The 26984-nt window shown below is 32.8% G+C and overlaps 3 protein-coding genes across 7 annotated transcripts; all 3 read right to left on the bottom strand.

The window, feature by feature from the left end:
* Nucleotides 1-1342: 1342 nt before the first annotated feature.
* Nucleotides 1343-5866, bottom strand: LOC111023301 (nuclear envelope-associated protein 2). The gene is made up of 6 exons (XM_022300704.2): nucleotides 5707-5866; nucleotides 5026-5361; nucleotides 4754-4861; nucleotides 2233-2694; nucleotides 2046-2147; nucleotides 1343-1793 (listed from the first exon to the last, which is right to left on the bottom strand). Exons 2-6 carry the CDS (start codon nucleotides 5221-5223, stop codon nucleotides 1626-1628), a joined length of 1038 nt encoding a protein of 345 aa, XP_022156396.1. The 5' UTR covers nucleotides 5224-5361; nucleotides 5707-5866; the 3' UTR covers nucleotides 1343-1625.
* Nucleotides 5867-8429: 2563 nt separating this feature from the next.
* On the bottom strand, nucleotides 8430-13286 carry LOC111023288 (Pyridoxal phosphate (PLP)-dependent transferases superfamily protein). Its single transcript, XM_022300689.2, has 2 exons — nucleotides 11598-13286; nucleotides 8430-8851 (listed from the first exon to the last, which is right to left on the bottom strand). The coding sequence occupies exon 1, from the start codon at nucleotides 12974-12976 to the stop codon at nucleotides 11609-11611; it is 1368 nt and encodes a 455-aa protein (XP_022156381.1). The 5' UTR covers nucleotides 12977-13286; the 3' UTR covers nucleotides 8430-8851; nucleotides 11598-11608.
* Nucleotides 13287-15087: 1801 nt separating this feature from the next.
* On the bottom strand, nucleotides 15088-17772 carry LOC111023254 (40S ribosomal protein). Of its 5 annotated transcripts, none has more exons than XM_022300643.2 (3): nucleotides 17644-17772; nucleotides 16493-16648; nucleotides 15088-15516 (listed from the first exon to the last, which is right to left on the bottom strand). In XM_022300643.2, the coding sequence occupies exons 2-3, from the start codon at nucleotides 16635-16637 to the stop codon at nucleotides 15365-15367; spliced, it is 297 nt and encodes a 98-aa protein (XP_022156335.2). In that variant the 5' UTR covers nucleotides 16638-16648; nucleotides 17644-17772; the 3' UTR covers nucleotides 15088-15364. The 5 variants fall into 5 exon arrangements, with proteins under 5 accessions (XP_022156335.2, XP_087983256.1, XP_022156333.2 ...); XM_088127130.1 differs by having other exon boundaries at nucleotides 16493-16637; nucleotides 17576-17753; XM_022300641.2 differs by having other exon boundaries at nucleotides 17576-17751.
* Nucleotides 17773-26984: the final 9212 nt, after the last annotated feature.

Raw genomic sequence — 26984 nt, 5'->3', positions numbered from 1 at the left:
GTGTCCCATTTCCCACAACGAAATGCCTTATTTTTCAATTTAATTCATTCATTCAATCATTCATATTCATACAACGATTTGAAAAAGACATTCAATTTGGTCAATTGCTGAGAGACCAAACATTTAATGGGTCTTTTTGCAATTGCATGGTTTGATTAGATATCACAACAGTCTTCTCTGTTCTCTACTCTCCTAAAGTCACCATCAACATCATTGCCTCCACAACCCATCCTTTTTGGTTATGTAAGCTGAGAATTCCCATGGCTATGGTTAGGTTCTATAATTAAAGTTCGTGATATGGTTGGAGTGAGGTAAAGGTGTGTACTATCGCATTCAAATAGATGTAACATTGGCTAGACGTGATGTAGCCATCTCGATTACGAAACTCTTATCACTTCCTTTATTGGATGTGTTTTGAAGAGTAATTTATTTGCTTTGATATCTCTAGGATGTAATAATAGAGAATTTGTGTAATTCGTTAGAACTCACTCGTTTTAGTCATCTCTAGGAGATCTGTGATTTGGTATTAGAGAAATGTGTAGTTTGGAGCCGGTCATGATGTTGTTGCATGATCGCGTGCATGTTGGCCTAGTGAGGTGGTGAGGTGTGAGGTGACAATGCAAGAGATAGTGATGAAGAGTGCAATGGAGGGTTACTTGCAAAACAAAAAGTGCCGAACATCAATGTGGTGTCTACCAAATGCACTTTGACATTTCAGTCAATTTGAGTCTCGAATTTGACAAAATTTTTGTATGGTCGAGATCTATTCTTCACCTCTATATATATAGAGAATAACTGCAGCTTGCAGCTTGACAAGTAATCATCAATCACAGTTGACTTGATAAAATGCTTACAATACTATGAGTTGCTGCAATGGGTTGTTGATCTATCTCATTGCATGCCTATAGGATAGGTCGATGTTTGGGCTATGTACCTTGATATCACTTGATTGACTACTTCCACTGGCTTCTTTGAGCCATGACCCACTGAGAGTTTATAGTCTCACCCAGTTGAGTTATTATCCACCCGATCTACTACCACTTGAATTAGGTGGTTTTTTTCTTTTTATTGGGCCTTATTTAATTGTTAATCCTGATTGTAAATAAATGGGAAATTTTGATTGTAAGTTGTTGAGAATGTTGATGAGGATGGTGGAAAATTGAGAGATTTTGATGTTGAAAGAACCAACAAAAAAGGGGAAATTGGTTAGTGGCTTTGTTTGGTTGTCACTTCCTCCGACACCGAAAGAAGCAACTTCCACGACTTTTTGACTGAAAATATGTCTTAATCAGTTAAATTATATTCTAATTGATTTTTTTTAGAAGAGGTGCAACACAAAGACTTTCCAAATCATCGCTCAACTTGCTACACATTAAAAACAAAATACTCCACATTAAAACTACAGAATCACTTGCTGTGATTTGGCAATGCCACTGTAAATCTTTAACATCTTAGCATAAAGATTTAATAGTGTAGTCATTGTTCTACTTTTTCCTAAAGCTAATGAGAGAAGAAGGGTAAAATTCTCCTCCTACATGCTCTTAGCTGCTGCTTCCTACACTGTAAAAGCCTTCCCAAATGACCGACTCCTACCCATGCTACTGTACATTCTAATTTTACTTCATTCATCGCTTCGAAAACACTACCAATATCAACATCGACATCGAAGCCACGATCTTGAAGCCTGATGTTTCCCAAAAGTTTTGTTTTTCAGGATCTACAGCAGCTTCACCCTGTTTTCCCGCCAACTGTTCTCTCAGTTCCTTAATGGCTTTCTCCCGTCGCTCTCCGATCTGTTACGAAAAAAATGCATGTATAAGACCCTACTTCAATACAGAAACTTGTCTATTATTTTTGGAAGAGGGGGAGGAAGCCAATTTTTCATCTATGTTTTCTGGTGTGGGCCATGAATGGCAGGTGGGTCCAATTCTATTGCTGATCTTCGTTGAACCCCAAGAATGTTTTATCAACTAATTTATGTTCAATGTAAGTCTTGTCTACTACAGCTAACTAATCATCCAGTTCTAAACAAGTTTAGTGTTTACTCTTTGAAGTTTCCGGGTCTGAGTGCGAGCTTCCTGGAGACAGAATTCCAGCTTTAATACCCTCTTTTTCAGTTCTTGGTCGGCTCGGCGTTGCTTCTCTAACTGTTGACAAGAAGAAGAGTCAAAATATATAAATGAATACCATAGCCAAGGAAGTTGGATATGCTGCTACAATATGCATTCGTACTTGTGATTCCAACTCCTTGGTTTTAAGCTTCCAGTGAGCAGACATCGTCCTGATTTCATTTTTGAGTATTGCTATCTCTTCGTCTTTTGCAACCAACAACCTGTTGATCTTCTCAAAATTTTTGGGAGAAATCTCATCTAATATTTTCCTCAGCTCACAATCCTTGCTCGCACCAGATTTGGCTAGAGCTTCCATGATATCTTGCTCAACTCTCATCACTTCATCCTTGAGTTGCTTCTGAGAAGATTCCCTTGCCTGGAGTTCCTTCTGCAGATTGTCGAGTTGTTCGCCTAACCTAATAACGCGGTCTTCGTGCTCATTTAAAGAACTGTTCTTTTCGTTTAGTTCCTTCAAAAGCGCTAAACACTGGTTCTGTGCAGATTGAGCTGATGCAGCACTTGCATCAGCAGTTGCTTGAGTGGCGATAAGCTGTAATCTAAGTCCATCCAGCTCATGGAGATACTGCATCGAACAACAATTGGTTATGTATAACAATAACTTTGATGTATTGAAATAAGCCAACAAACTCTAAGAAGCTAATTCATAGTGCTGGGTTATATAATGCAAGAAAGAACTCCTATGAAGGTAACAGAGAAGTGGTTTAATGAACAAAATTAAGGAAGATATACAAACCAGATCCCACAAAAAAAGAAAAAAAAGGGATTTTGTTGTTTGTTATGGTGTCATGTTTTTTATTTTACGTAGAGCCTCGCTCCTTGCATTATGCTCATGGCCCACCCGTCCAATTCCTAGGGAGGCTTCACCTACCTCAAGGTCAGCTCCAAGAGACAAAAAGAGTCCCAGGTTAATAAGAAACCTCGAGGGTTGAGGCTTAAAGCCTTAAACATAAACCCAAAACCTTGGAATATCTATAAATTCTACAAGATGATTAAATTACCTTTATATTTTGAAATGGAAACCTCTAGTAATTAATGATGATATCTGTGGTCCTTAGACAGTGAGATACTGAATATGAAAAGCATAACCACCATGGTCAATAAATGCTTATTCAACCTTCATTATTGTAAAGATTTGTTTCACAGCATAACAATGGATTTCATCAGATTTCTTTTCCATATGTTCCATCAAATACATGCCTTCAAGCTATGATAGAAATTTAATAACAAATGTAAGGATGCAACTGGGATATGCTCACTACATGGAGCAACTAATTAGAATTTTAAAATAAGAAATTTTCATTTGTCTTCTCCAAGACAGCAGAAGGTCAACCTTTCAATTTTCATTTCCCAAAAAAAAAAATTATAAAAACAAAAATAAAAGGAATTTGATTAATTATGAAGCCATCATTAAAAAAAATGGAAAAAAAAGAAAATCAGCAGTTATCGGAAAGGGGGGAAAAGGAAAGAAATAAACATCCATATATTAAATATTGTCCATCTTTTCTTTCTTTTTTTTTTTCCGAGGACAATATATGGGGATGGAGATTCGAATTGGTCGAAGATAATTGTCTTAACCAGTTGGGCTATGCTGTAATATTGTCCATCTAAACTTGAAAGAAATAGTTAATTAGGAAACACAAAGTTCCACTAAAGGGAGGGGGGCCCAAAGGCATAGCTCAGAACCAAGCAACCATTGATTGGAGGACTTTGTAAGAACCCAATTTTCTTCTCCACACATGAAGAGGGAAAGAATAAATGAAATATATACACATTATCCTATACCTATATCAAAATTAAGAAAACGGTACAAAACTGAACTGGCGCATGTAAATCCCTGAAGAAGAAAACTGAACAATAACGAAACTCATCTCACTTTGAGCAAAAAAAATTAGTGGTGTTTCCGGGTAAGATTGTTTTAAGAAATTAGGAAGGATTGATAATTGATTAATCCTTTCCTTATTTCTACCCAAGATATATGTTCTGTGTGATATAACTCCTTTTTTCTCTCAAAAAGGAAGTTGACAATTTGTCTATTTCATCACTTTTCATTCATATTGATAAATAGAAAGTGACAGTTTCATTTACGGTTTGCCTTCATTTTCCCCCTCACTAACTAACTGCATATACAAATAGTTTGAATTCAAGTAAAGGGAGGGAGATAATAATAAAGTAACAAAATAGTACTTTTCCAACTTTCGTCCCATTAAAGAAGAAAGGAGGAAAACAGAGAGGGCAAAAGAAAAAGCGCATTCAAGGAGATGAGGCTGAGATGTGTGGCTTTTTGGGAACTCATTACCACAAGCTGGCCCATGAGAGAAAATTAAATCATTACTAGAAGAGTGTGATATCCTGAAGCAATAATGAATAAAAAAAATGCAACTTAAATGGATCTAACAACAAAAAGGATCTGTCCAAGTTTAATCATTTAAATCTTTATCCTGCTAAAGCCTTTCTACGAGTTTCTGGACAACCAAATGCAATAAGATCGGACAATTGTCTTGTTAGATTAGCCGAGGCACGTAACATAAACTGTCCTGAACCCTCATGACTAAGGAGAAAAAAATTCCTATCAAAGGGAAGAAAAATGGAAAATCTCTGAGAAACAGAGTTGGGAGTGGGACCTTGGTGGCAGTCGTTGCAGAAGTCTTGAGCTGTTCATCCTTCTCTTCCAATTCCACATGTAATCTCCCAATTTCTTGTTCCATAATCTTAGCCTTAGTCTCTGCCTCCTGTAAAAACAGCTCAAAAAATCACTTAAACTCGAACTCCCACCAAAAACCCCAAAAGGGAAAAACGCCTAAAAAGCGAATCATTGAGTTAAAAGTTTGAAAGATAAACAATATGAATGAAAAAGAAAGCTGCCCCAGAATCCCAAAATATCCAAATCACATGCCTGCCTTGTTTGAGTCTCTCTGAGAAATGATTCTTCCTTTGACGAAAGACGGCTTCGAGCCTCCTTCAACTCTGCCGCCAACGACGCGACGTTTCGCCGAAAGCTCTGCTTCCTCTCATTCAAATCCTTCAGCAATGGATCAATCTCCCGAGCGGGACTGGATGATGGCAACGAAGAAACCTTCTCTGGAACAGACATCGGGAGAAGAAAATCTGGATCCAACGGCGGCAATAAATTTGGTCCTCAAGAAATATGTATACAAGTTCATCCAAGGAATTTTGCAGTCCGCAATAAGTGGTCTCACGAGGTTGCTGTGTGAAACCTAAAGAGATGCATCTGCATGTGGGAGAGGTAGTTGCGTGCATTAAATAAAAATGGTCTAAGAGAATAAAGAAATAAATGATTGAAACTTGGAAATTACTACACAGAGTTGACGAAATTTCACTTAAAACTTCAGCAGCAGATTTAAAACCCATATTTAAACACATCCCAATAGACAAACCCAGAATTTTCTCGGGAAAGTTCGGTCAAGAAAACGTCAGGGATTTCATTATCGAACCCTCAATCAGTCAAACATCAAGGGAATTTCCAAATTTCCATAAACCCCACAGTGGCTTTCCTCCCAAAACACTAACCCAGAATCAGAAACTCAGAAAAAAATCGAAAGGGGAGAGAAATCACCATTTTTGAAGCAGAAATGGGAGATCCCAAGAGTTGCATTCAAATAAGCAGAAGCAGAGGCAGTAGCAGTAGCAGTAGCCAAGTGGTGGGTCGTTGTTCTTCTTTAGGGTACTGATTCAGTCGCCATTTTGATCACCTTACTACAGCAATAGGAGCAGTGGGAGTGAATCTCGGGTTCCGATTCATTTGTTTATTCATTTTATTTGAAATTGTGAGGATTTGAAATTTGCTTTTTGTCAGTATTGGGTTGAAGCGAAGACAGCAAAGCAACTGGACCGGGTGGAGGTTCGGTTTGAGAATTCCCAAACCTCGGGTTCGGAAAAGTTGACGAATTCCAAAGCTGAAAAGTGTGTGGTTCGTAGTTTTTGATTCGAAGCGCGGCAAAATTCCAAACCCAAAATTTTTGGCTTACAACAACGTGTCCTACTCTTTCTAGGTTTGGCATTTTTCTCTGCATTCAAAGTTAACCGATAATTGTGCAGATTCAAATTTTTACAACAAAAATAATTAAGACATCATAGGAATAACAATAAAGAAAATAGCACAAAAATTTTCAAAAATTTGAAGCTTTAATTTTTATCATTTAAAGTTTATGGGTACAATTAAATATTTAACTTTAACACTTGAAAACCTTTGAAGAAAAAACTCGCTTCCCGATCCTCTCTAAAAAAGGTGGAGATGGGTTATCAGGGGCATACTCCCCTCCTCTCTTTTTCCTCCATTGAAAGGGGTGTGTTTTCTCTCAATCTTTCGATTGAGTTTTTCATAAGGTATTTCTCTATGTTTTGTTCTGCTTCTTCCATGGTTTTTTTCGGGGAGTAAGTTGTATGGATCTAAATATAATAAGGACTTTCTTACGGTTGTGGAGGCGATTTTCAGGGAGGATCCTTATTCTCCGCTGGTTTGTGTAATGGCGGACAGTGGTAGGGTGCTAAAGATCTCTCCGCTGCATGTTGATAATGTTGTTGTGGCTGACAAAATCAAATGTAACATTATTATGTATGGTCTGTGACTTCATCATCTGGGCGTTTTGAAGAGTTGTGAATTGAAAATGGTACTCGCTTGCTCTCTTGTGATGACTCTTCATCTTGGTTCAGGGAACTTCCATGGTTCAAAGGCTACATAACAAAAGTTGTGCGACAGCAGAGGTGCAACGATGATCAATTCGAACACTTGTTTTCCTTCGTGGATTGTGATGGTGATGCGTGATTTGAAATCTGGAGAGGCTAATTGTATTACCATTTGTAACCAGGCATGATTTGTGGAATTTGCCCAATCCTTCCTTAATTGTTATGGTAGAATAAGATAACTTTGGAGGCAATTATTTCTCTTTCAATTGTGAATAGGAGTGCTATAATTAACAAGATACCTTCATTAATTTAGGATTCTCCCTCGATATCATTGAATGAAATTGAGGATGTTGTGACTTTAGAGAAGATGTTTAGTGCGCTAAAATTTGTTCATATTTCTATTCTTTGAAAGACAAGCTGTTTTATTGTTAAAGTGTATCATTTTTTATTATTTATCTGTCATTTGGGACAATTATTTTCCTCTGTGGATTGTGATGGTGATACGTGGTCACCACACTCTTTTGATGTAACTCTTAGTAGTCTTATTTCTTTTTAATACAACGTTTCTTTGTTTCCAAAAAAAAAAAGAAAAAATTTAACACTTCAAAGTTTAAATGTGTAATTATAATAGTTATCATGCTTTGTGTAGTGTGTGCAATTTAACTTAGGTTTATTAAAAGACTTCATATGGGTGAAATTGAATAAAGAAAATCAAGACTTCATTTTAATATTTAATTTTCTACAGTTACGAAATTTAAAAGGTTAAATATCCACCCCAAAAAGCTCCACCTATCCATTAAAAAATAAATAAATAATAAAAAATAGGGTTGAAGAAACCTCATATAACATGGGGTCTATGAATATAATGTTTCCTTCATCTTTCTAGGTGGCTTCTTTTACTGAATATTATATTTAACAATTAAATTAATATTTGCCAAAAAGAAAAATGTATTATTAATTGAGATAATACATTTTGATTTTGCTTTTAGTCAAAATACTTTTCAAAATGTTCTTTTAAGATCTTATTTATGTAATTTAAAACAAACTCATCATTGTAGTCTCTTAATTTTGATTTTTATTTAGTGCACTCATTAAATTTATTAAAATATAACCATAAATTTGTATAAAGATTTTTTTTATATATGAAATTTGTATTATAATTTTAAAAAGAACCAAAATAGTCATTTTTTTTAAGTGCATCAATTAAAATGGACATTTTCAAAGTGCTCGAACTAAAATAGTTATCTCAAACTTTCAAACTATAGTAACACTATCTCTAGTTGGCAAGCCCATACAATATCTATCTATCTATCTGTGAATGTCTATATTAGTTTACACGCACCTCGATTGATCTCACGGGACAATCCCATCTTACAACATTTGGTATCGAAAAACACATAGGAATAAAATAGGTGGTTATCATGGGATTTGACAAAATAGGATATTCAGATCAATGTGTCTTTGGGGAAAAGATGACCTCTCTCCCATAATTCCCACAATCCATTGTTCCCTGTAAAATAGCATCTACAAAATAGAACACTGAAAAACAGTTGAACACTAACATATACATCAAAAATAACTTCTGAATTACTTTCATAAAAAACCAAACAATGAAGAGATCTGAAAGTGAGTAGGGAATTAGATTGGACTGTATATGGAACTGCAATTCATCAAAATCTGCAGAGTCATTTCATTATGGATGGAGGAAACTCACACACTCGTCAGGCATGGAAACTCCACAACTCGACACCCACTAAAGTAAACGTCCACTCTACTCTACATCATACGGCCTTAACTTGGACCGAAAATGGTACTTCATTCGATAGTTAATTAGAGTCAAAAGCACCCAAGTATCAGTAAGACATTGGAACATGTACAAGAACTATGCTGATCATGAAGCCTGATACACAGGTTAAGTTATCCTCTAAGGAACTTTTTGAGCCATTAAAAGATTAATGACATTATTCTGCTCGGTGCATCCGCCTTTGAAGTGTTTTGGGGGTGAGCCCATGGTTACCGAAACCATGGCTGTGCAGCAGAAGAGGAACCGTAGCGTGCCGCTTTCATAAGCCTTGCTGTATATGCAGAGATGGAAAAACTACATGTCAATGGCAGCTCTTTAGGTCTAAGACATATGGTTAGCACAGAGAAGTAGCAAACTGAAAGATATAAATGTTTGTGCATTTCATCACAGGCTTCACAGCACATGAAAAGACCAGGAGTTTATGCTACAGGAGTAAACTTTTTTTACTATATTACATGGTGGATAGTGAAATATTCTTTTGATCGATTGAAAAGCCGGGAGAAAGCTAGCGAGCGGTTATATACAGGGAACTTAATCACAACATGGACACCGACCTGAATGCTAAACCAAATATGAAACACTTTTCAATGTAACTATTCATACAGATGGTACATAATCTATGGTTAGGAAAAATCAATAAGCCTAGTTATTCTTATTCCCATCACCTTACAGGCTCGATCCAGACAGAAGAAGCGTATCTTTAAAAAGTTGTTTTAAAAATGAGGGGCTCTGTCTGAAAGTTGTTTTTTGAAACCGATTTGTATTTTTAAGAACAAAAAATCGTTGTCCGAACCAGCTTGCGTGAACCTCGACTAGCCTGACCTCGCTACATCTGGTTGACAAGGTAACTCGTAGGATATTAAATCCTAGGTAGGTGGCCACCATGGTATGAAACATTCCCTCTAAGCCCTTTGCTATTTACAATGGCCCTTATTGACCACTAGGTCATCCCAAGATGGCTACGTCGTCTGTTTTTTCATAATAGCTAAAGGTGTCCTCTGGAAAATCATGGGTCTATACACAATAGTCTTGCTAATATATAATACTACAGGTCATCTCATCATAGGCCTTAAGAATATTTTTTAAAAACTATTTTGCAAAGCAGTCAATTGAGCTTTTTGGCTCACAAAAGTACTTTCTGTATTAAAATATAAGTAATAGTTTCTACACTGAAGTAGTAAACAAGCTGATAAGAGTAATGATGAGGAAACAAATCAAAACGGCTTGATTTGGTTTGGTTTGGTTCGGTTCCCTACACCCCTAGATAAGGGTAACGCCAAGCCACAAGTGTTCTTCATGGGGAAAAAGGCAAGTGGAGCTACAGAGTAGAGCTAGAAGGGAAGGGTAGGCACTTAAATAGATCTTATATAATGCAGAAAAATTATGTGTGTTAGACAATAGAGGTATATAAGGATAATCGTGTAAGCTGTTGAAGGGTAGTTAGTAATCGTAATGGTATGGTCTAGAGAATATAATTTCTTGGGAGGGAGAATACCAACCCTCTCGAATGCCTAGGTGGCTAATGTTGCTTTGATATTTCAATTCAAGATAGAAGTCAGTTAATTTTGACTGTATCACGTGGCTTCTTTCTTGAAGAATGTCAGTACCTATCTTCGTACTCCGACACTCAAAATTTAACAGCTCTTTAATTTTTCGAAAAAATAGAAAAGTTCTCTCTCTTTCTGCGTTTCTCTCTCCTATGCATCAAAAGTTTATTAGCGGTCAGCAAGAGATAGATGCTGAACTATTATTCTTCTTTCTTCACCCCTACAGTTAATATTCTTTCTGGCAAAACAAAAAAAAAAACATAGAGGCATATTTAAGAAATTGGATAAAAGCTGCTGCGACTGACAACTACCTAATTCCTTAGGGAAAAAATAATTCAAATAAATAATACAACTACCAACACAAAATAAATATTTCTAGATTTCACATCTGATTTAATTAAATTATGGGACTGGGAGAATATACTTCCCCAATTATTATAAACCAACCCGGTTCAAATTTAAACCAGGCAGGACAAACTGGATCTCAAAATGGCATGAAGAGACTCAAAACTTGATGTACATTAGAAATAGCCAAATAGATGCATCTAAAGTTGTCTAACCTTTGAACCGACTTCAGTAGACGTAGACCCCAAACTTGGCTTCTATTTCTGTATGACTAAGTTATGCCTTAAGCTATTGATTCTTGAAAAAGAAACAGATCTACTAATTCCGAACAAATAGAGACAGTTCCTTCTCACAACAGAGCCTTCTACATTACTCCCTGTCAATACAATATCCAAATCCATGGATAAAATCCTTCAAACTCTGTGAAGAATAAACTCCTAATGGAAAGATCCAATGTCAAAGCTCTGTGTCGCTGTCATTAGGCACAAACTCTTTGGGGCATACTTAAACCAAGTCAAAATTCAAGAAAAGTTGCTCACTTATCTCTAGATAAGTAGAATTACAAATGGAACTACATAAAAATCCACGTCCTTCTAAAGCAATATTCATGATTTGAATATGGTAGCACTTGCCCACTCATGGACCCAGATTCATTATTGCATAATTATCACAAAGATGATAGAGTAGGTTCTTATATGACATTCGAAGTATCCTCTTGACATCTGAAGGATTAAGGAAGGATTAAAAATGATTATTAAATTTAATGACTGATAAGGAGGATGTAGATTCATGAGAAATTATGCCATAGGGAAATGACCTAACTGTAAACATAGTGGGTCAACTAGACATAGTAAAGGATCAGGGATGTGTATCACATCAAGATTAGCGACATATCTAAGAATAAGGTGCCCAATACTAGTATAATGAGTGTTATAATCGGATATTCACATAGGATCGGGTGTGAATTTGGCATTTGGAATCATGGAATGCAAGTATATTTACAAAGTGAAACAAAAGAACAGAGAATTAGGCAACTTTAATTCTCCTTTTCCCCTTATAAGATCGATTGTAATATTAACTGCCTAAAGTACACAACCATAGTCTTTGAAGCTAAAGAAACCATACCTCCTCAGTCCTCACTTGGAAAGTTGAGCACAAGTGAAGCCAGCACGCACAAGGTCATTGATTGCGTCTCTAAACCTGATATAATCTTCAAATTTATTGTACACTTGATGAGAAATTCGGGCATATCCTGTTACAGGGCTCATTTCTTCCTTTTTCGGAGCACGGTAATATATTGGGACTTCGACTCTAAATTCTTCCCGCAAATGCGTCCTCAACTTCAGAGTATCAGATTCACTCAAGATGCCCAAACATGAAGGCAGCCCCACCATGATCATACTTGCACACATATTTGGTGGACAGCCAAGAGGCGTCTTCCATGATCCTGCCAACATCTCTCCCATCTTAACAACAGCCTCATGATTCCGTTTCTTGATTCCCTTAATCCCATCTTCAAACCTATTAACAAACTTCAAAACCGACGGCACCACCAATTGAGAACTATAATCCCTGGTTCCAATCCAAGCACTTTCTATGGGCAACCCATTACCGTACTCGTGAGAAACAACAGGATGATGCAAATCAGAAAGACTTGGGGACCTCCTAGAATACAAGAAAGCAATAGAGGGTGGGCAAAAGAACCACTTATGCAAATTACTAGTGTAATAATCAGCCCCAATTTCTTGCATATCAATATCAGTACACCCAATAGCATGAGCAGCATCAACAAAAACTTGGTCAACACCCTCTTCCCTACAAATCTTAACCAATTCCTTAACGGGAATAACCACACAAGGCATGGATGTAATATGGTCAATCACAGCCAGACGAACCTTCCTACCATTGGCCTTCCCTCTCTCCAAGGCCTTACGAAATTCACATATAATTTCATCATTAGACTCAACGGGGAAAGGCAATTGAACCTCAATAACATACCCACCAGCTCGAGAAACGTACGCCTCTATGGACTTCTTCACAGCACCATACGCGTAGTGAAGCATAACCGCAGCATCCCCCTTCTCGAACCTCCCATCCGCAAAATCCCTAGCGATTTTCTGAAGCACTATGGCGGCGGCAGTGGTGGCGTTATCGACAATAGAGACCTCGTCGATATGCTCGGCATTGATGAGGTCCTTGATTATGGTTCTGGATTCAAAAATCCCCTTCTTGAGCTCGTTGAAGTAGAAGTTGTCGGGCTGGCGGAGGAACTTGAGTTGCCATTGCTGTTGGGCGGAGATGACAGAAGAAGGGCAGCAGCCGAAGCTGCCGTTGTTGATTCGGGCAACAGAAGGGTCATGGTGGGAGAACTCAGATTGAATTTCGGAATCAGAAATGGAAGTGGGGGCGAGTTTGGGCTTCTTGGGCAAGTGGGTATTGGCGTCACCGTTGAGATGGGGGGCAGAATCGGGCTGAAGATGATTTTTTTCACAGTGGGAAGCCATGGGAGGGGGAATTTAGGGTTAAAAGAGTGGTGGGTGAGACTGAAATTGAAAGAGAAACGGGAGAAAGGCGAAGAGGGAGAGCGAGAAATGGAAAAAGAGAGAGGAAATGCGATAAGAGGGGGAGAATTGGGAAAACGTCAAGATGAATGAAGAGAAAAATAATGAAACTATGGACAAGTGGAGATGTGCTCTGCTACAGAAGAGAGAGAGAGAAAGCTATGGCGTCCTCCATTAACAGAGCAAACTGGTCAAGTGGCGCTATTTTAGCTCTTGTGCTTCACCATCTCCACCCACATATCACACACCTGACTTCACATTTTTACACCTACGGATTACAATACCAAGGTTAACAGGATATTTTGATCTTAACTTTAAAGTCGACATGAATGACATGAATATGATTTCATTAGTCAAAGTCATTACCTTGTGTCTGAAATTCAAAACTTCTTTGGTAACGTTAATGTTTCTTGTTTCTGTTTTTTCATTTTTAATAAAAAAAAAATAGAGTGCATGACCCTAACATCCATGAATTCAAGTACGATAGAATAAGCTTTTTTTATTTATGTTTTGAAACAAATTGGAAATGTGAACAAGAAAGAAGAAATTTGTTTTTGTTGTTCCCAAAATTTCAATACAATTGAGAATGTTCCCAAATAAAAAGAAACAACAAACATAGTCAGTGACAAAATGCTTAGATTTCTTAAGAAAATTAGAAACGAGAAACAAGAAATGAGATTATCAAACGAGTCCTTAAAGATTCAATTCTCTCATTTCTTGCGCAGAAGTCAAGAGAAAATATTGAACTTTAAAAAGTTTATCATATGTCTTATAGGTATATTCGTAATTTTATAGTTCCGTAATTCCTTTTTTTTTATTTGTTGATTGAGGTTGTCACTTTAACAATGCGATGTGCTGTATCAACAACTATACAATCGTGTTGATGACAGAAACTTATGAAAACCAAAAGTGATGTATTTAGACATAATTACAACTTTTCAAGCTTCAAGAACTAAGTAAAACACTAGGGACTTATTTTATTACTGAACTGATTGAATTCTTAAATTTTCTCCAACTTGCAAAATCCAATCCCACCCTTTATAAACCATAATGTTGTCTAATTAAAAATTGCTAATCAAGGGGCCCCCATTATGTGTTACTATTCAAGCCTTTTAAATTCCTAATAGAATTGCAGATTAGAAAGATTCCAATGTAGCAATCATGATTATAATGTCAAACAGAAAACAATTTAGGTAAAGTTTTTTTGTTAAATAAAAAAATAAATTGGACCAAAAACGTTTTAGGGTTTGGTTAGAGAATGTACGGCTCAGCTTCACCTGATAGTTGAGAAGGTGGGACCATAATTCTTATTGCATAAATAAAAAGGAATATATACATGTAGAATTGGAGTTGAAAAAAAATGTCTTTTTGTTTGGAAAATTACAAAAATGTCTACTCAAGAAATGAAATTGGAGTTGCTTTATAGATAAGCTAATACCAAAACTACCCCTGACAAGAAGCTTATGGTTTCCTAATCATCTTCCTTTTTTTTTCTCCAATTCACATCACTCCTCAAAAATATAAAGCATGATAGGATTTTATTGACATATAAATCAATAATTATCGTTGAGATTCAAACTCACGATTTTTTGATCGAAGAGAGATATCTTAACCAGTTGACTTATGCACAGGTTAAATTATCGTTGATTTGAATCATATAGTTCGAAGTGTACTAAAACACAAGGAGATTAAGCACAAATCATTAAAAAAAAAAGCAAGCTATGAGGCATGTAATAAAAAAAACATAATTAAATTTTTCATATTGAAAAATACAGCAAAATAATAAGAACTATAAGAATATGGAATTTTTGTGAGAAATTGGAGACAAAAGAGAGATTTTCTAAGGGTATTTCAAAAGTTTTTTATCTAGACATAGGCAACTTCTCAAAAGAACAACAAATAGGGAGAGAAAGAAGAAGTTCTTGATCACATATACATCAATCTTTCTGATTAGGATCAAATGGCAGACTCATTATATAGAGGAGACTGTGAAAAAGATAATATATGAGTTCGTTAGTGTCCGTATTAAAACGGTTAAGATATTTAGTAGCCTCTTTGAGTTCAATCTCACATTTGTCATTCTATATTTAAGAAAAGAAAGAATCCGTCCCATTACAAATGTGATTGTTGATCTCTGAATGTCAATCACCTAACAACTTTCCTTAATCTAGACTTGTATGAATAGCAACATTCAGTAAAACAATCAAGACATTAGTAACCTCTCTTGTAAGTTGAAAGATTGAGTCTCCCACTCGCATTTGTAATTCTATATTTAAGAAAGGAAATAATATGTTACCATTATGGTTACGATTGTTGATCTCTGAATGCAAATCACCTTACAACTTTCCGTTTATCATAAGCAGCTATATTCTGGGGTTCACACTCTGGACTGAATAACCGAACAAGCAAAGCCGAGGTTGCACTCATCGATACTGCTCCACAAGCTGCCCAACGGAGACTCCTAGGTACTGTGATTCTTGGACCTGTCACAAAACAGAATCCAGAATCTCACAGGCTTAAGTATGATACTAAAATCCCACAGGAAAAATCCACTGTAAAAGGAAAAGGTGGAAGAAGATAGACAAGGCTGTAGCACCACCACAACTTATGCTTTGGATTGGGTTTGGATCTAAACTTCAATATTATTTTTTATTCAATCAAAGTTGTTCTTGTTTTCTATCAAAAAGAGAAACAAGAAAAGGTGTTTGAATTTGCTTGAACTAAATCCAACTGTCAATCACAAAAGGGCAGTGGGAGAAGAAATATCATATGTAGGCTATGGTTGGGGTACTCTTACTCTTAGTACAGCCAAAAACAATTTTGCTATGGCTAAAGTACTTTCCATTCAAAATCATTATGTTAGTTCGAGGATAACAGAAAATTACTTTTAGAAAAGGTAAACGACACCAAAGTGCTTCGTGAGAAAACATTTACAAAATACTACGGAAACAATTAAAAACACGTTTAAGAATATAGAAGTGTAAAACCAAACATCGATATAATTCATCATCAATCATTTTTTCTAAACAAACCATCATCTATCTTTCTATACCCTACCACATTAGTTCAGTTAATCCTGATACCTGATCAAACTCTACATATGTTTAGAAAAGATTTAGAATTGAAACCAAGCTGAAAAAATGAGAGTATACAAAAAGGCCAAGAAAAACCCAACAAATACGGACAAACAAAAACGGCAGCCCAAAAAAGAAGCCAAATCAAAAGCTAACGTACAAGAAAATGCTCCAATCTAGAAGAACATTGGCCTAATGAATAATTACAAAAGAAGGCTATGGGCTTCCATTCATATGGAGTAACTAAATATATTGAATCTACAAGAAAATAATTATTGATTAAAGTTCCATTTGAGTTCACTGAAAGTTGGTCAGGGAAAAAGAAAAACATCCAATTTGAATATGCATTTAAATCCAGATGAGTTGAGAAAGATACTTGACAGACCATAATGTAATCTACAGAGAATCCAGAACGCAAGTCCTCCTCCCACAGTACATAACCCAGCAGTCTGTTTCATCAACTGACAGGGTGTAGCATCTGACCTCATTACCTCACCATCTGAAAATCCTAAGATACGTCTAAGTGCCATCTGTAGATTTCCTGGACCAGATCAAAATTGATAATTCCATAAACGTAAGTTTGGAACATTTGTTGCTTATGCAGAAACTAAAATTCATTCAGTCACTCTAAAACATCAATCGAGGCAATGCTCCAAACCAAGGGCAGAGCCAAGAAGGAAGGAGGAGGCAACTGCCCCCTTTCTTAACTTGTCGTGAACTCAAAAAGTTCCCCTCAAATTTTAAATTTGAAAGATTTTTTTCCTTTTTTTTTAATAACGGAGAGTAGGAGCTTTGCTCCTCATACTTGAAGAGTTCACCAGAAGTTTCGAACTTGAAACCTCTAAGCCAATATAACCAAGAGATCCCAATCTCTTGCCAACTAGGCCGCTTGGGAGCTTGAAAGATACTATATATAAGGCGAGAATGTAAAACTTTGCCCCTCCTAAAGGATAGATGAGCTTTGAGGCTTTTACTCCTAAAACGACAAGCCACAAGCCTGGAATTAGTATGAGGCATAGACCTCAAATCCAAATTGAAAAACATTGATACAATCATACAAATGAACGACAATGTATAACTAAACATAGAGATTGAAAACAAGTGAAGGGAAAAAAATCTCACAATCATCAATTATCACTTTACAAAATAAACATTCTAAAGATGGTACTCAAAATCATAATCATTGTCATTTCAATAGTCACCTCTAGGATTGATCTCTGGAGGCAAGAATCAATGCTTGACGAACATGAGAGAAGTTAGCAGAGTTACCAAATACCAATAAAACGCCTCGTTTAAACTCTAAAATTTCACATTCTAGGTGGGGTTTCTTCAAATCAGCAGTGTCAGGGCTTTTAAACCAAAACCAATTTCAATTCTGTTGTTGGGGCTCGTTTAAGAAATTGCTAGCATTCAGCGATTTCACCAATAAATAGAAATCAAAGGAAAGACAAAGAAACTAATATACTACCGAAAAATCACAATCTGTATCGATCTGCAGTACGTGCGGAGATTAGAGAGGGACAGAAATGGCGGGACCTTATGGGTTGGCGCCGCGCCGCTGGTCTGAGTTCAAGTAGTACAGAGAATTGCGACTCTGGAGAGAAGAAGACGCGGATAGTAGAGCACAATGGTTTTTTTTTTCCATTTCCTCTTTTTTTTAATTAATAAATTTAAGGTTTTTTTTAGTACAAATAAATTTAAGGTTAAAACAAATTTTTAAACGTCACCGACGTCAATTTCATATTGATAAATATTGATATTAATGACTATTTCTGTAAAATTAGAGATAATTATAAAAATTATTTAAGCAAGCAAATAAATATTTTTCTATTTTTAAATAAGTTAAAAATCATGAATATTACGTATACGACATTTTGTTGATATTTTTCATATTTTGTCAATATTTTTTTGTAATATGATTAAAATATTGATTTATTTCATATATCGATGTGAACCTATGAATACATGTAAATGTCGACTTGTCGATGAATATTTAATACCATGTGTTTAAATACTATCATTTTTATCTTTTGTAATTTTAAATCGTTATTTTTAGTCCATGTACTATTGACTTTTGTTTAGGTTAATATTTTCAAAGTATCAATTTTGATTTTTGTACTTTTTAAGTTAAAAAGAGCGAGGGATTCGGGTTCTACTGGTAAAGTTTTAACACAAATTATATGGTGAAAACTTTTTAATACAAATTTATAATTATATTACAATAAATTTAACAAGTGGAGTAAATACTCATACCAAAATAAAACGAGTGAAGTATGATATAAAACTATGCTAAAATAAGAATGAAGTGACAAAAATTGTCGATATTTAAAAATACATGTACTAAAATATAAATATTTTAAAAGTAGGGAAATTTTATTGAACAAAAATTTAGACGTTTTGAAACAAAATCAAAATATACACAATAGTATTTAAATTTAATTTAATTTGATTTGATTTTTTTCATAAAAATGGGCTGAACTAAAGGGGAGCTGGGGCACTTGGGCCTCGAGGGAGGAGTGCTGGACTGGGCCGAGAAAACTGAGTTTTTTCAAGGCCCATTAAAGTTTTATTTTATTTTATTTATCTTCTTCTTCTTCTTCTTTTTTTTTTTTTTTCAAAGGAAATTTTTTCCCATCACAGCTCTACCATCAGCTTGGAATCAAGAAATTAGAAGAGGGATTTTAAATCAGTAGTTTGAAAAACTAAAAAACAATTTAAAAATTTGTTAGGTTGTTTGGAACGAAAGGGAATTGATTAAACAAAATTTTTGTTTGAATGTTTTTGCTGGAAATAAAGAGAAAATTAATAATTTCACTATGTCTTAATTTGTGAATGAAAAATAAAATAGGATGAGCTTGAATTTATAATTAAGTTTGAAATCTTGAATAGTATGACCATTTTACCCTCTGTTTCGACCAAAGAAACTTCAACAATTTATTTTCAAACTCATGATTTGAAATTACTAAACTGAATTCAATTAAAATTTAAACCATTCACATAAACTAAATAATTGTTTTCAAATATACTAGAAAGTTTGAAATTTTATACCCTTCGAACTAAATGTTATGTAAAAGCGTTTAGAAAAGTCACAATGATGTAATATTCAGAAAAGAAAATGAAAAATATCGACATAAATATAGTCCAATTGATCAAAATAAAATATATATCATTTACTAAATGATTAAAGGTTTGAATTATCACCATAGAAGTTCCTTTTATGAAATATGAACATAATTTAATAGTTAATATACTAAAAATTTAAAAGTCGAATTTTAAATATGTTTTAATATTGTAGTAAAATATTACCTTTTATGATATCAATTAGAAGACAAGAAAATAGCGAAGACCAACGTAGATCCCCCTATGGTTCATATGAATCACTAAGAGAGTTTTCACTTTAAGAATTATTAAAAAAGCTGTCTCTTTTTTTTTTTCCTTGTTATTCTCGTGTTGGTTTAAAAACAAATCAAAATAATGTTACAAAAAGCTGAATTGTCTGAAAAGATTCCACAGCCAGACATTAGAATTGGAAGATCCAAATTAAAAGAGGGAAAATGGTGAAATAATTTCAATGGCACCATTTTAGTTTATTTATTTTCATTTTATCTTATTTTTTTCGATCTCTGACTCAAAAGAAATTAATGATTTTTCTTATTAAGCTCACTTGAAGGTTTGAACTTGGAATCTTTGAGCCCGTATTATCTAGAGATTTCAATCTCTAAGTTGTCCTTCTTTTTTGTTTTGATAACAACTCTAAGTTGTCCTTTAAAGGCTAATATGTCAATCATATTATGTTTATTGGTTTAAATGCTTCGTTGATTTTATTCTAATTTAATGATTACCTTATGCTAATTTAATTTAACTTTTTTTTTTTTGGCATAGAAATTAAACTATTGAGGATTAATAGTTGTAAATATCATACCACCAAAAATTGAATGAATTCAATGACACATTAGAATTAAGAGTATAAGATACCCCATGAAAATTTAAGATCTATAATTATTTGCTCGTCAGAAGTATATATATATATATATATATATATATATATATATATAATTCAGCCTAGGCTAAAAATAGGTTTGGTCCTTAATGTTTGAATACTTTTTCAATTTGATCTAATGTTTTCAATATTTCTAAATTATATCATTCCCGTAGGTTAATGTTAAAACTGTCTGATTATAAACTTACATAACATGATATACTAAGTGATTCGGTACAAATTTAGACGAGGAAACATGTCAAGTACTGGGAGATAAAAGTTTATAATTCTTCCACCTCTAATTAAATTTCCAAAAATTTTTGTAGAAATTTGAACTTTTCTTCTCCTTACGTGCCTTAATTTCTCTCCTCTAAATTTTGGCCCACTCACTCAACTATTATATGCTATATAAACCTATAATTAACTAATTTTAAAACATGATATCGTTAAAAATGTTAAAACATTATAGACTAAATTAAGATATTCTAAACATTAAAGTAGCGTAGCGTTTTGACTCGTACATAATTCGTGTTGGAGAAAGCCAAGTATATGAAAAGAAAAAAGGCCCAAAAATGGAAGTGGGCATTGAAGCTATTCAAAGAAAGCAAAGGAGAACCAACAAAAATATATGCTTTTGTTTTTTCCTCTTTTTTTCCAAAGAACAATAGTGTCATTTCGTAGGTCTTCACAATTAATTGAAGTAGGTCTTCAAAAAACACAAACTTTAATTTAGATTCTCAGCCAAGTGAATAATGAAAAATATGTCCCCCAGCTTCCTTTTGACGGCTCTTTTCTCTTCCTTTTTCTCTTTAATTTTAATTTACTCTCTATATAAATCCCAAAACCACTTCTTTTGTCTCTCAACAACCAACTTTAGTCTTCATTCTTTGTGATAAAAAGAAAAAAAAAAAACACCTCTTCTTCTGCAACCTTTTCTAGGGCTTCCATGGCTGCATCCAGCAACAACAAGCAGCAGAAGCCAAGGAAGTCATCGTCGGCCTCGTGTCTCTTTTCGTGGTTCGGCGTGTTCAAGGCTCGAGACAGTAGGAGGAGGCGGGACGGGGACGATGCGATGGAAGACACACGAAAAGTGTGGCCGAGCGACAGCGACAAGGGCAAGCACTGGGTGGCTGAGCCTGGCATCGATAGGAAAGCGAAGGCTTACATCGATAGGATCTACCAAATCCGCTTCTCCGAAACCGAGTGTAAAACTCACACCGAGCCATTGAATTAGTTTTGTTTTCCCTTATTCTTCATATACATGTAATTTTTATAGCTAATTAAGTATTTATGCCCCTTTTAATTATTATATGTAACTTCTCCTTCTTTATGTAATATATTTCAAAAAGTTAGTATAATCCTAATTTACACATAAATTGTTGTTAGATGATAGATCCAAAAATTTGACTTTGAGGGAGGTTCTTGTGATTTTATGCACTCTTTGATCTTAATTAAGAAGTTTTTCTTTTGAATCATAACAACATACCATATATAATTACACGTCAAATGTTTTCAATAGTCCACTTATTTTCATTATTAAATTCGTACTTACAAATATGTTTTTTAATATTTTTATGTGTAACTAAAGTGAATATACATTGTTACTATTTAATATCTTATTTTGTCATAATTTTATAAATATTTATCTTTTTCTCTTGAACTTAATCATGATATATAATGAAAAAAACTGGTTGATTAGATAACTTAATCTTTCTTGTTCATATTTCAGTTATGATATTATAAACCCTAGCCATGCATATTATTCAACATTTTGATTTCATATATATATTTGTGAAAATCACTCCCTAAAGTTTTTTTTTTCTATATGAGGTTTCTTTTGAGAGAATGGATCTTTTAAAATAATTTTCTGTTTTAGTAATTGGTTAAAACATACTAATTTGGGTAACTCCATTTTCATTAATTTTTTTTAACTTAGTGTATTGTTTTATCATAATAAATGAAGTTTTTTTTTTTAACATAAAGTTGTAAGGTGTGTGTATAATTAATGATCTCTTGCATGTTTTGAATCATAATTTTAGTAAGAATAGAGGCTTATGAAACTTGGGATTCGAAATAATTTTTAAATTTGTGTACTAATGTGTGTTTAGTTTGTGAGTTATGATCTATAAAAATTGATATGAACTACATATAAAAGATAATTTTAATAAGTTAGGTTTATGTAATTTAAAGTTTTATGCAAAAAACATTGGATAAAATTATTAAATTCAATTATAGTATGACACGATGGAACTAATAGATCAAATAAATCGTTCAATTTTTTTATTTTTTTTAAATACAACATATTGAGATGGCGGATGGAAAACTTACCACCTCTAATTAGATGTATATGTCAATTATTACTGTTGAAATATATTCACTTCGACGGATGACTCCATTTTAAATTACATGAACCTAACTTATCAATAAAATGATTTGAGTGTTTAGTAATAATCTCTCATCTTAATTCTTCCAAACATTTTTTAAAACAAAGACAAAACCCATTTAAAAATAGATAGTTTCTCAAACAATTGTTTTTTCCTTTCCTTTTGGGAATAATTACAATCTAAATAATAGGGGGTAGAATTTAGAAATTCAAAAAGCTTTGTGATATTCTATAAAAAAAAAAAAAAAAATCCAAATCTTTGACATGAAGGTTATATTTAAATATGAGTAGAAATTCAATTAAATGTCACTACATGAACTAAGGTTTTTTCTACGTTACAAGACGTTGGAAAATTTTTTAAAAATTTGGGAATAATTTTTTCCAACGAGATAAATGTATTGGGAAAAACGTTGGGTAAAGTCCGTTGGAAAAGATTACTCCCGATGGTTTTTCAAAAATAGTTGGAAAAAATTTAGTTTTCCCGACTTTTCATGCATCATCTATTCTAAACTTAATTTGATATTTAAAGTTGCCTTGACTTTAAATATTGGTAGCCATTATGTATGAGGAAATGAAATTTATAGCTCATTTAAATTTGGTACAAAATGAGTCTAATTAAATTGTGTTTGATGGCATTTTGAATTAATTTTTATATTGTTGATTAAATTTTCCAAATTGGTTTGAACCAACCAAGGGTGATAATTCTCTCTCCCCAATATTTCGTTGTTAATTAAATAACTAAAACACATGGCTTCATATTAGTTAAAAGTGGAAAAAAAAAATCTTAAGAAATTTTTTTTCTAGAGACCATTTTGATAGAATGCAATAACAACAAGGAGTTCTTTTGAAAAAAAAAAGAATATATATTATATATTGAAGTGAAACCACACTTTTTTTTTTTTGGTAAGAAATCTTTCAAAGAATTATTAATTAAATGAACCCTCTAAAAACACTAAAGTTAACTATTAAGAAATTTCAAAATCTCTGTTTGCTTATCTAAAACTCGATATTACAAAAATTTTGAAAAACGCTTTTAATTGACTTAAAATACTTTTAACTCTTTCAAAAGTCACTCTCAAAATAATGCCCGTTGAATTGGAAGGAATAAGTTCAGCAGCGGATCATAAAATCTTGGCGATCTTCTCTGTCTAATGAATAGAGGTTCGTTTTGAAATCGTCCGTCTTGCACCCACCCCGAGTAGACCAGGTCGATTGATCCGTTTTAAATTTTAAATAGTTTTATATGGTCATTTCCTATTTCTTTTATGTCGTTAAGTACATATAATTGATTAATAAGAGTTTTCCTTTTTTTTTGAAAAATAATCAGAGTTTTCCTATTGATTCTAGGATATGTGGTTTATTTTTAGCAATGAAATCCTATCTTGTCGATTAAATGCAATAAAAATAGACCTATTGGCCACGAGTGTATGCCTAGACAAGTATTGTTCCTAAAACAATGTGAACTCTAACTAGATAATATTCATGTCTTTGTATAATATGGATGTATTTGTTGTCTTAGTAGATGACATAAGAGCTATGGTCGAACAATAAGTTTATCTTTATAATTATATTTTTTATTTTGAGTTCAATGAAGGTCGAAATTTAAACATCTAATATTTAAAATAAATATATGTTATCTTAACTAGTTGAGCTATATTATAGCTGGCTTGTTAAAGTCAAATTTTTTAAATAGAAGTAGCTTACTAATTAATATTTTGGCTATTTAATAATACATTTTCAATGTATTGGTTTATAGAGTTCTTCATTAATTATTAAAGCTCATTTCAATAATGTTTTTAATTAAAAAATATAAATGTGTTTAGTAACGGTTTCTAAGTCTAATTAAAAAATAGTACTATGTTTGGATATTTAAAAATAAAAATATATTATTATATGAAATTTAATATTTAACTTAAATATAAAAAATTATTACGTTATATTCACATTTCAATATTTATTATGTCTTTTATAAATAAGCAATAATAAAAATATGTTTTTAGTCCAATCGAGTATAACTAATTGATGTATATCTCAAACGAGTTGGATCTGTATCCTATGGACTTACTAAAAAAGACATAATTATTCATATTTTTTAAAAAAGTAAAAATAAAAACAAGAAACGAAAATATGGGATATTTGTTTTGGGTGGAATCTCACCGGACAAAAACCACAAACGTTGTATAAAGCATAGCGTTGGCAATTTGCGTTAATTTTCGACAAGACTAATAAGACACGTGTCCTCATTCCTTGCGCAACACTCATTCACACAAGTGAGTGATTATAATTCAATCCCACCATATAAAGTTTATGCCTTTTTAATTCAAATTTCGAATATTTTTATATACAATTTATGAATCTTATACATGTTTATAAAAAATTATTCTCTGATTTTTATATTAGTTAGGTTGTTTAGTTTCTAAGTTTATTCATTTGACCACGGCTGATAAATTCTTTGTTCTGTTTCAAATCATGTAAATCAATGGTCCATAACTCAAGATTCTAAGTTTAGAAGAGACAAGACACGTAGATTATGTTAATTTATTGTATTCTTTTCGAGAACCCCTGCTTTAAATTTATTCCATGGGTATATTAACTTGTTCTAATTTTAATTATTACTGTGTTTATTAGACCATTCAAATATAGTTTTGTGTCTTTTCTAAATTTTGAGAACTTTAACTTGTTTAATACATTTGAGAAAAAAAAAAGGTTTAAATCTATATATTTTTCTAGTTAAATAATTATAGAAATGAAAATCGAATCGTCAACTTTTAGGATGATAATATGTGTGCTTTATTCACTGAACTATGCTCGAATTAATATTGGAGAGTTCAAGTCTCGTTTTAGTCTAAGAAATTTTAAGATTATTTCGTTATAGCTTATGAAGTGTTAAGATGTCTATTTGTCTTTTTAAGTTTTAGATTTATTTCATTTTTGTTCCTGATATATATATATATATATATATATAGTACAACATGTGAGTGTGAGAGATCCAACTCACAACAGATATATATCAATTACTGCTGAGCTACGCTTTAGCTAAAATATATATTTTAGACATTACCGTTAAAGCTATGCTTATGTTGTCAACTTGAACATATATGTATTAATGTACCAAAGGTGGGCATATACTCGAGTTGCTCTAGGTTAGCTAAAGCAAAAATTTGAGTGCAGTACATTTAAGACATCTTACTCCTTCTTTAAAGGTTGGGGGTTCAATCTATCATCTCTATATTTATTGTACTAGAAAAAAGAAACAAACAAAATCATTTAAAAAGTTTAAAAAGCTTATTTTAGTCGCTAACTTGGTTTAGTACTACTTTCTTGCCATGTTGAATGTATGATCCAAGGATTATGCAGCTATCTAATTTCGAGTAATCAAGGTATTCGATGGCTTAATTAATTAGATGCAAAATTAAAAATCTAAAAATTTATTATAAGATCGAATCGACACAACTTAAAAACTTCATTAAATTGTAAAGTATGATACTAATACAGGTACTCTAAAAGTTTATGATCCAAACTTATAATTTCATTAAAGTATGATACTAAATACAGGTAACTCTAAAAGTTTATGATCCAAACTTATAATTTCATCCATTTATATCAAGTGTATGGTTACATGTTTATTATTATAGTGCTTGAACTTAGAAAAAGAATTCTTAATTTACATTTTAGTTGTTATATTTTTAAATTTATTTTATTAATTTTCAAATATCTATTTTAATTCATAATTTTTAAAAAAATAAATATTTTGATCCTTATCTTTATTTTACTTTTAATAAATTTATAACATATCTTCAAATATATGTGTATTAAGATAAGTATATGTATTTGAGTCACGTAGGTTTTCTTTGACAAATATTGACTCACCAGATATTAAGAGTCAGTATATTTGATAATGAAAAATAACCTTTTTTTTTTTAATTCAAAGATTAAAATAAAACAAAACTATCAGATATAAGAGATTAACCGGAATTCCAATATCTTGCAAAAATATTAAACGAAATATTGAACATAATATTAATGCCCTTTTCTTTATAATAAATTTATTGATTTGAATATTTGTCTAGAAAGATCTATTTATGTTGACATTATATCCACATTTTCATTATTATTAAAAGAAAGGATTATTTCTATAGAATTTAGATCTCAATATTTGAATTGATATCAACACTCTTTTCTTGGGGAAATTACAATGGATGACATAAATATCAAATATATTTTAAAAAGTGTCATGATTTTTTTTTCATCTTTTTAAAAAATGTCACAAACCTGACTTGTTCCTTTTTACTGTGGTATTTTCTAGTTTAAATCCAAAATAAAATTAAAATATTTAAGTAAAATAGTAAAATACATATTTTTATTTTACCATTTATGTAATAATATATCTTTTTTTTCAAATGAATTTTAAATTATAAGAGTTAAATCTCTACTAAATATTTACAAATTTTAAGTTACTGAACTTTTTTTTTTCTCAAAACACTGAACCTAAATTGTTACCTATAAAATTTAAGA

This window comes from Momordica charantia, assembly GCF_013281855.1.
Source record: "Momordica charantia cultivar OHB3-1 chromosome 8 unlocalized genomic scaffold, Mcharantia_2.0 BLBB01000008.1, whole genome shotgun sequence".
Lineage (NCBI taxonomy): Eukaryota > Viridiplantae > Streptophyta > Magnoliopsida > Cucurbitales > Cucurbitaceae > Momordica > Momordica charantia.
The sequence above is the reverse complement of the archived record's forward strand: the minus strand, read 5'-3'. Positions and strand labels throughout refer to the sequence as shown.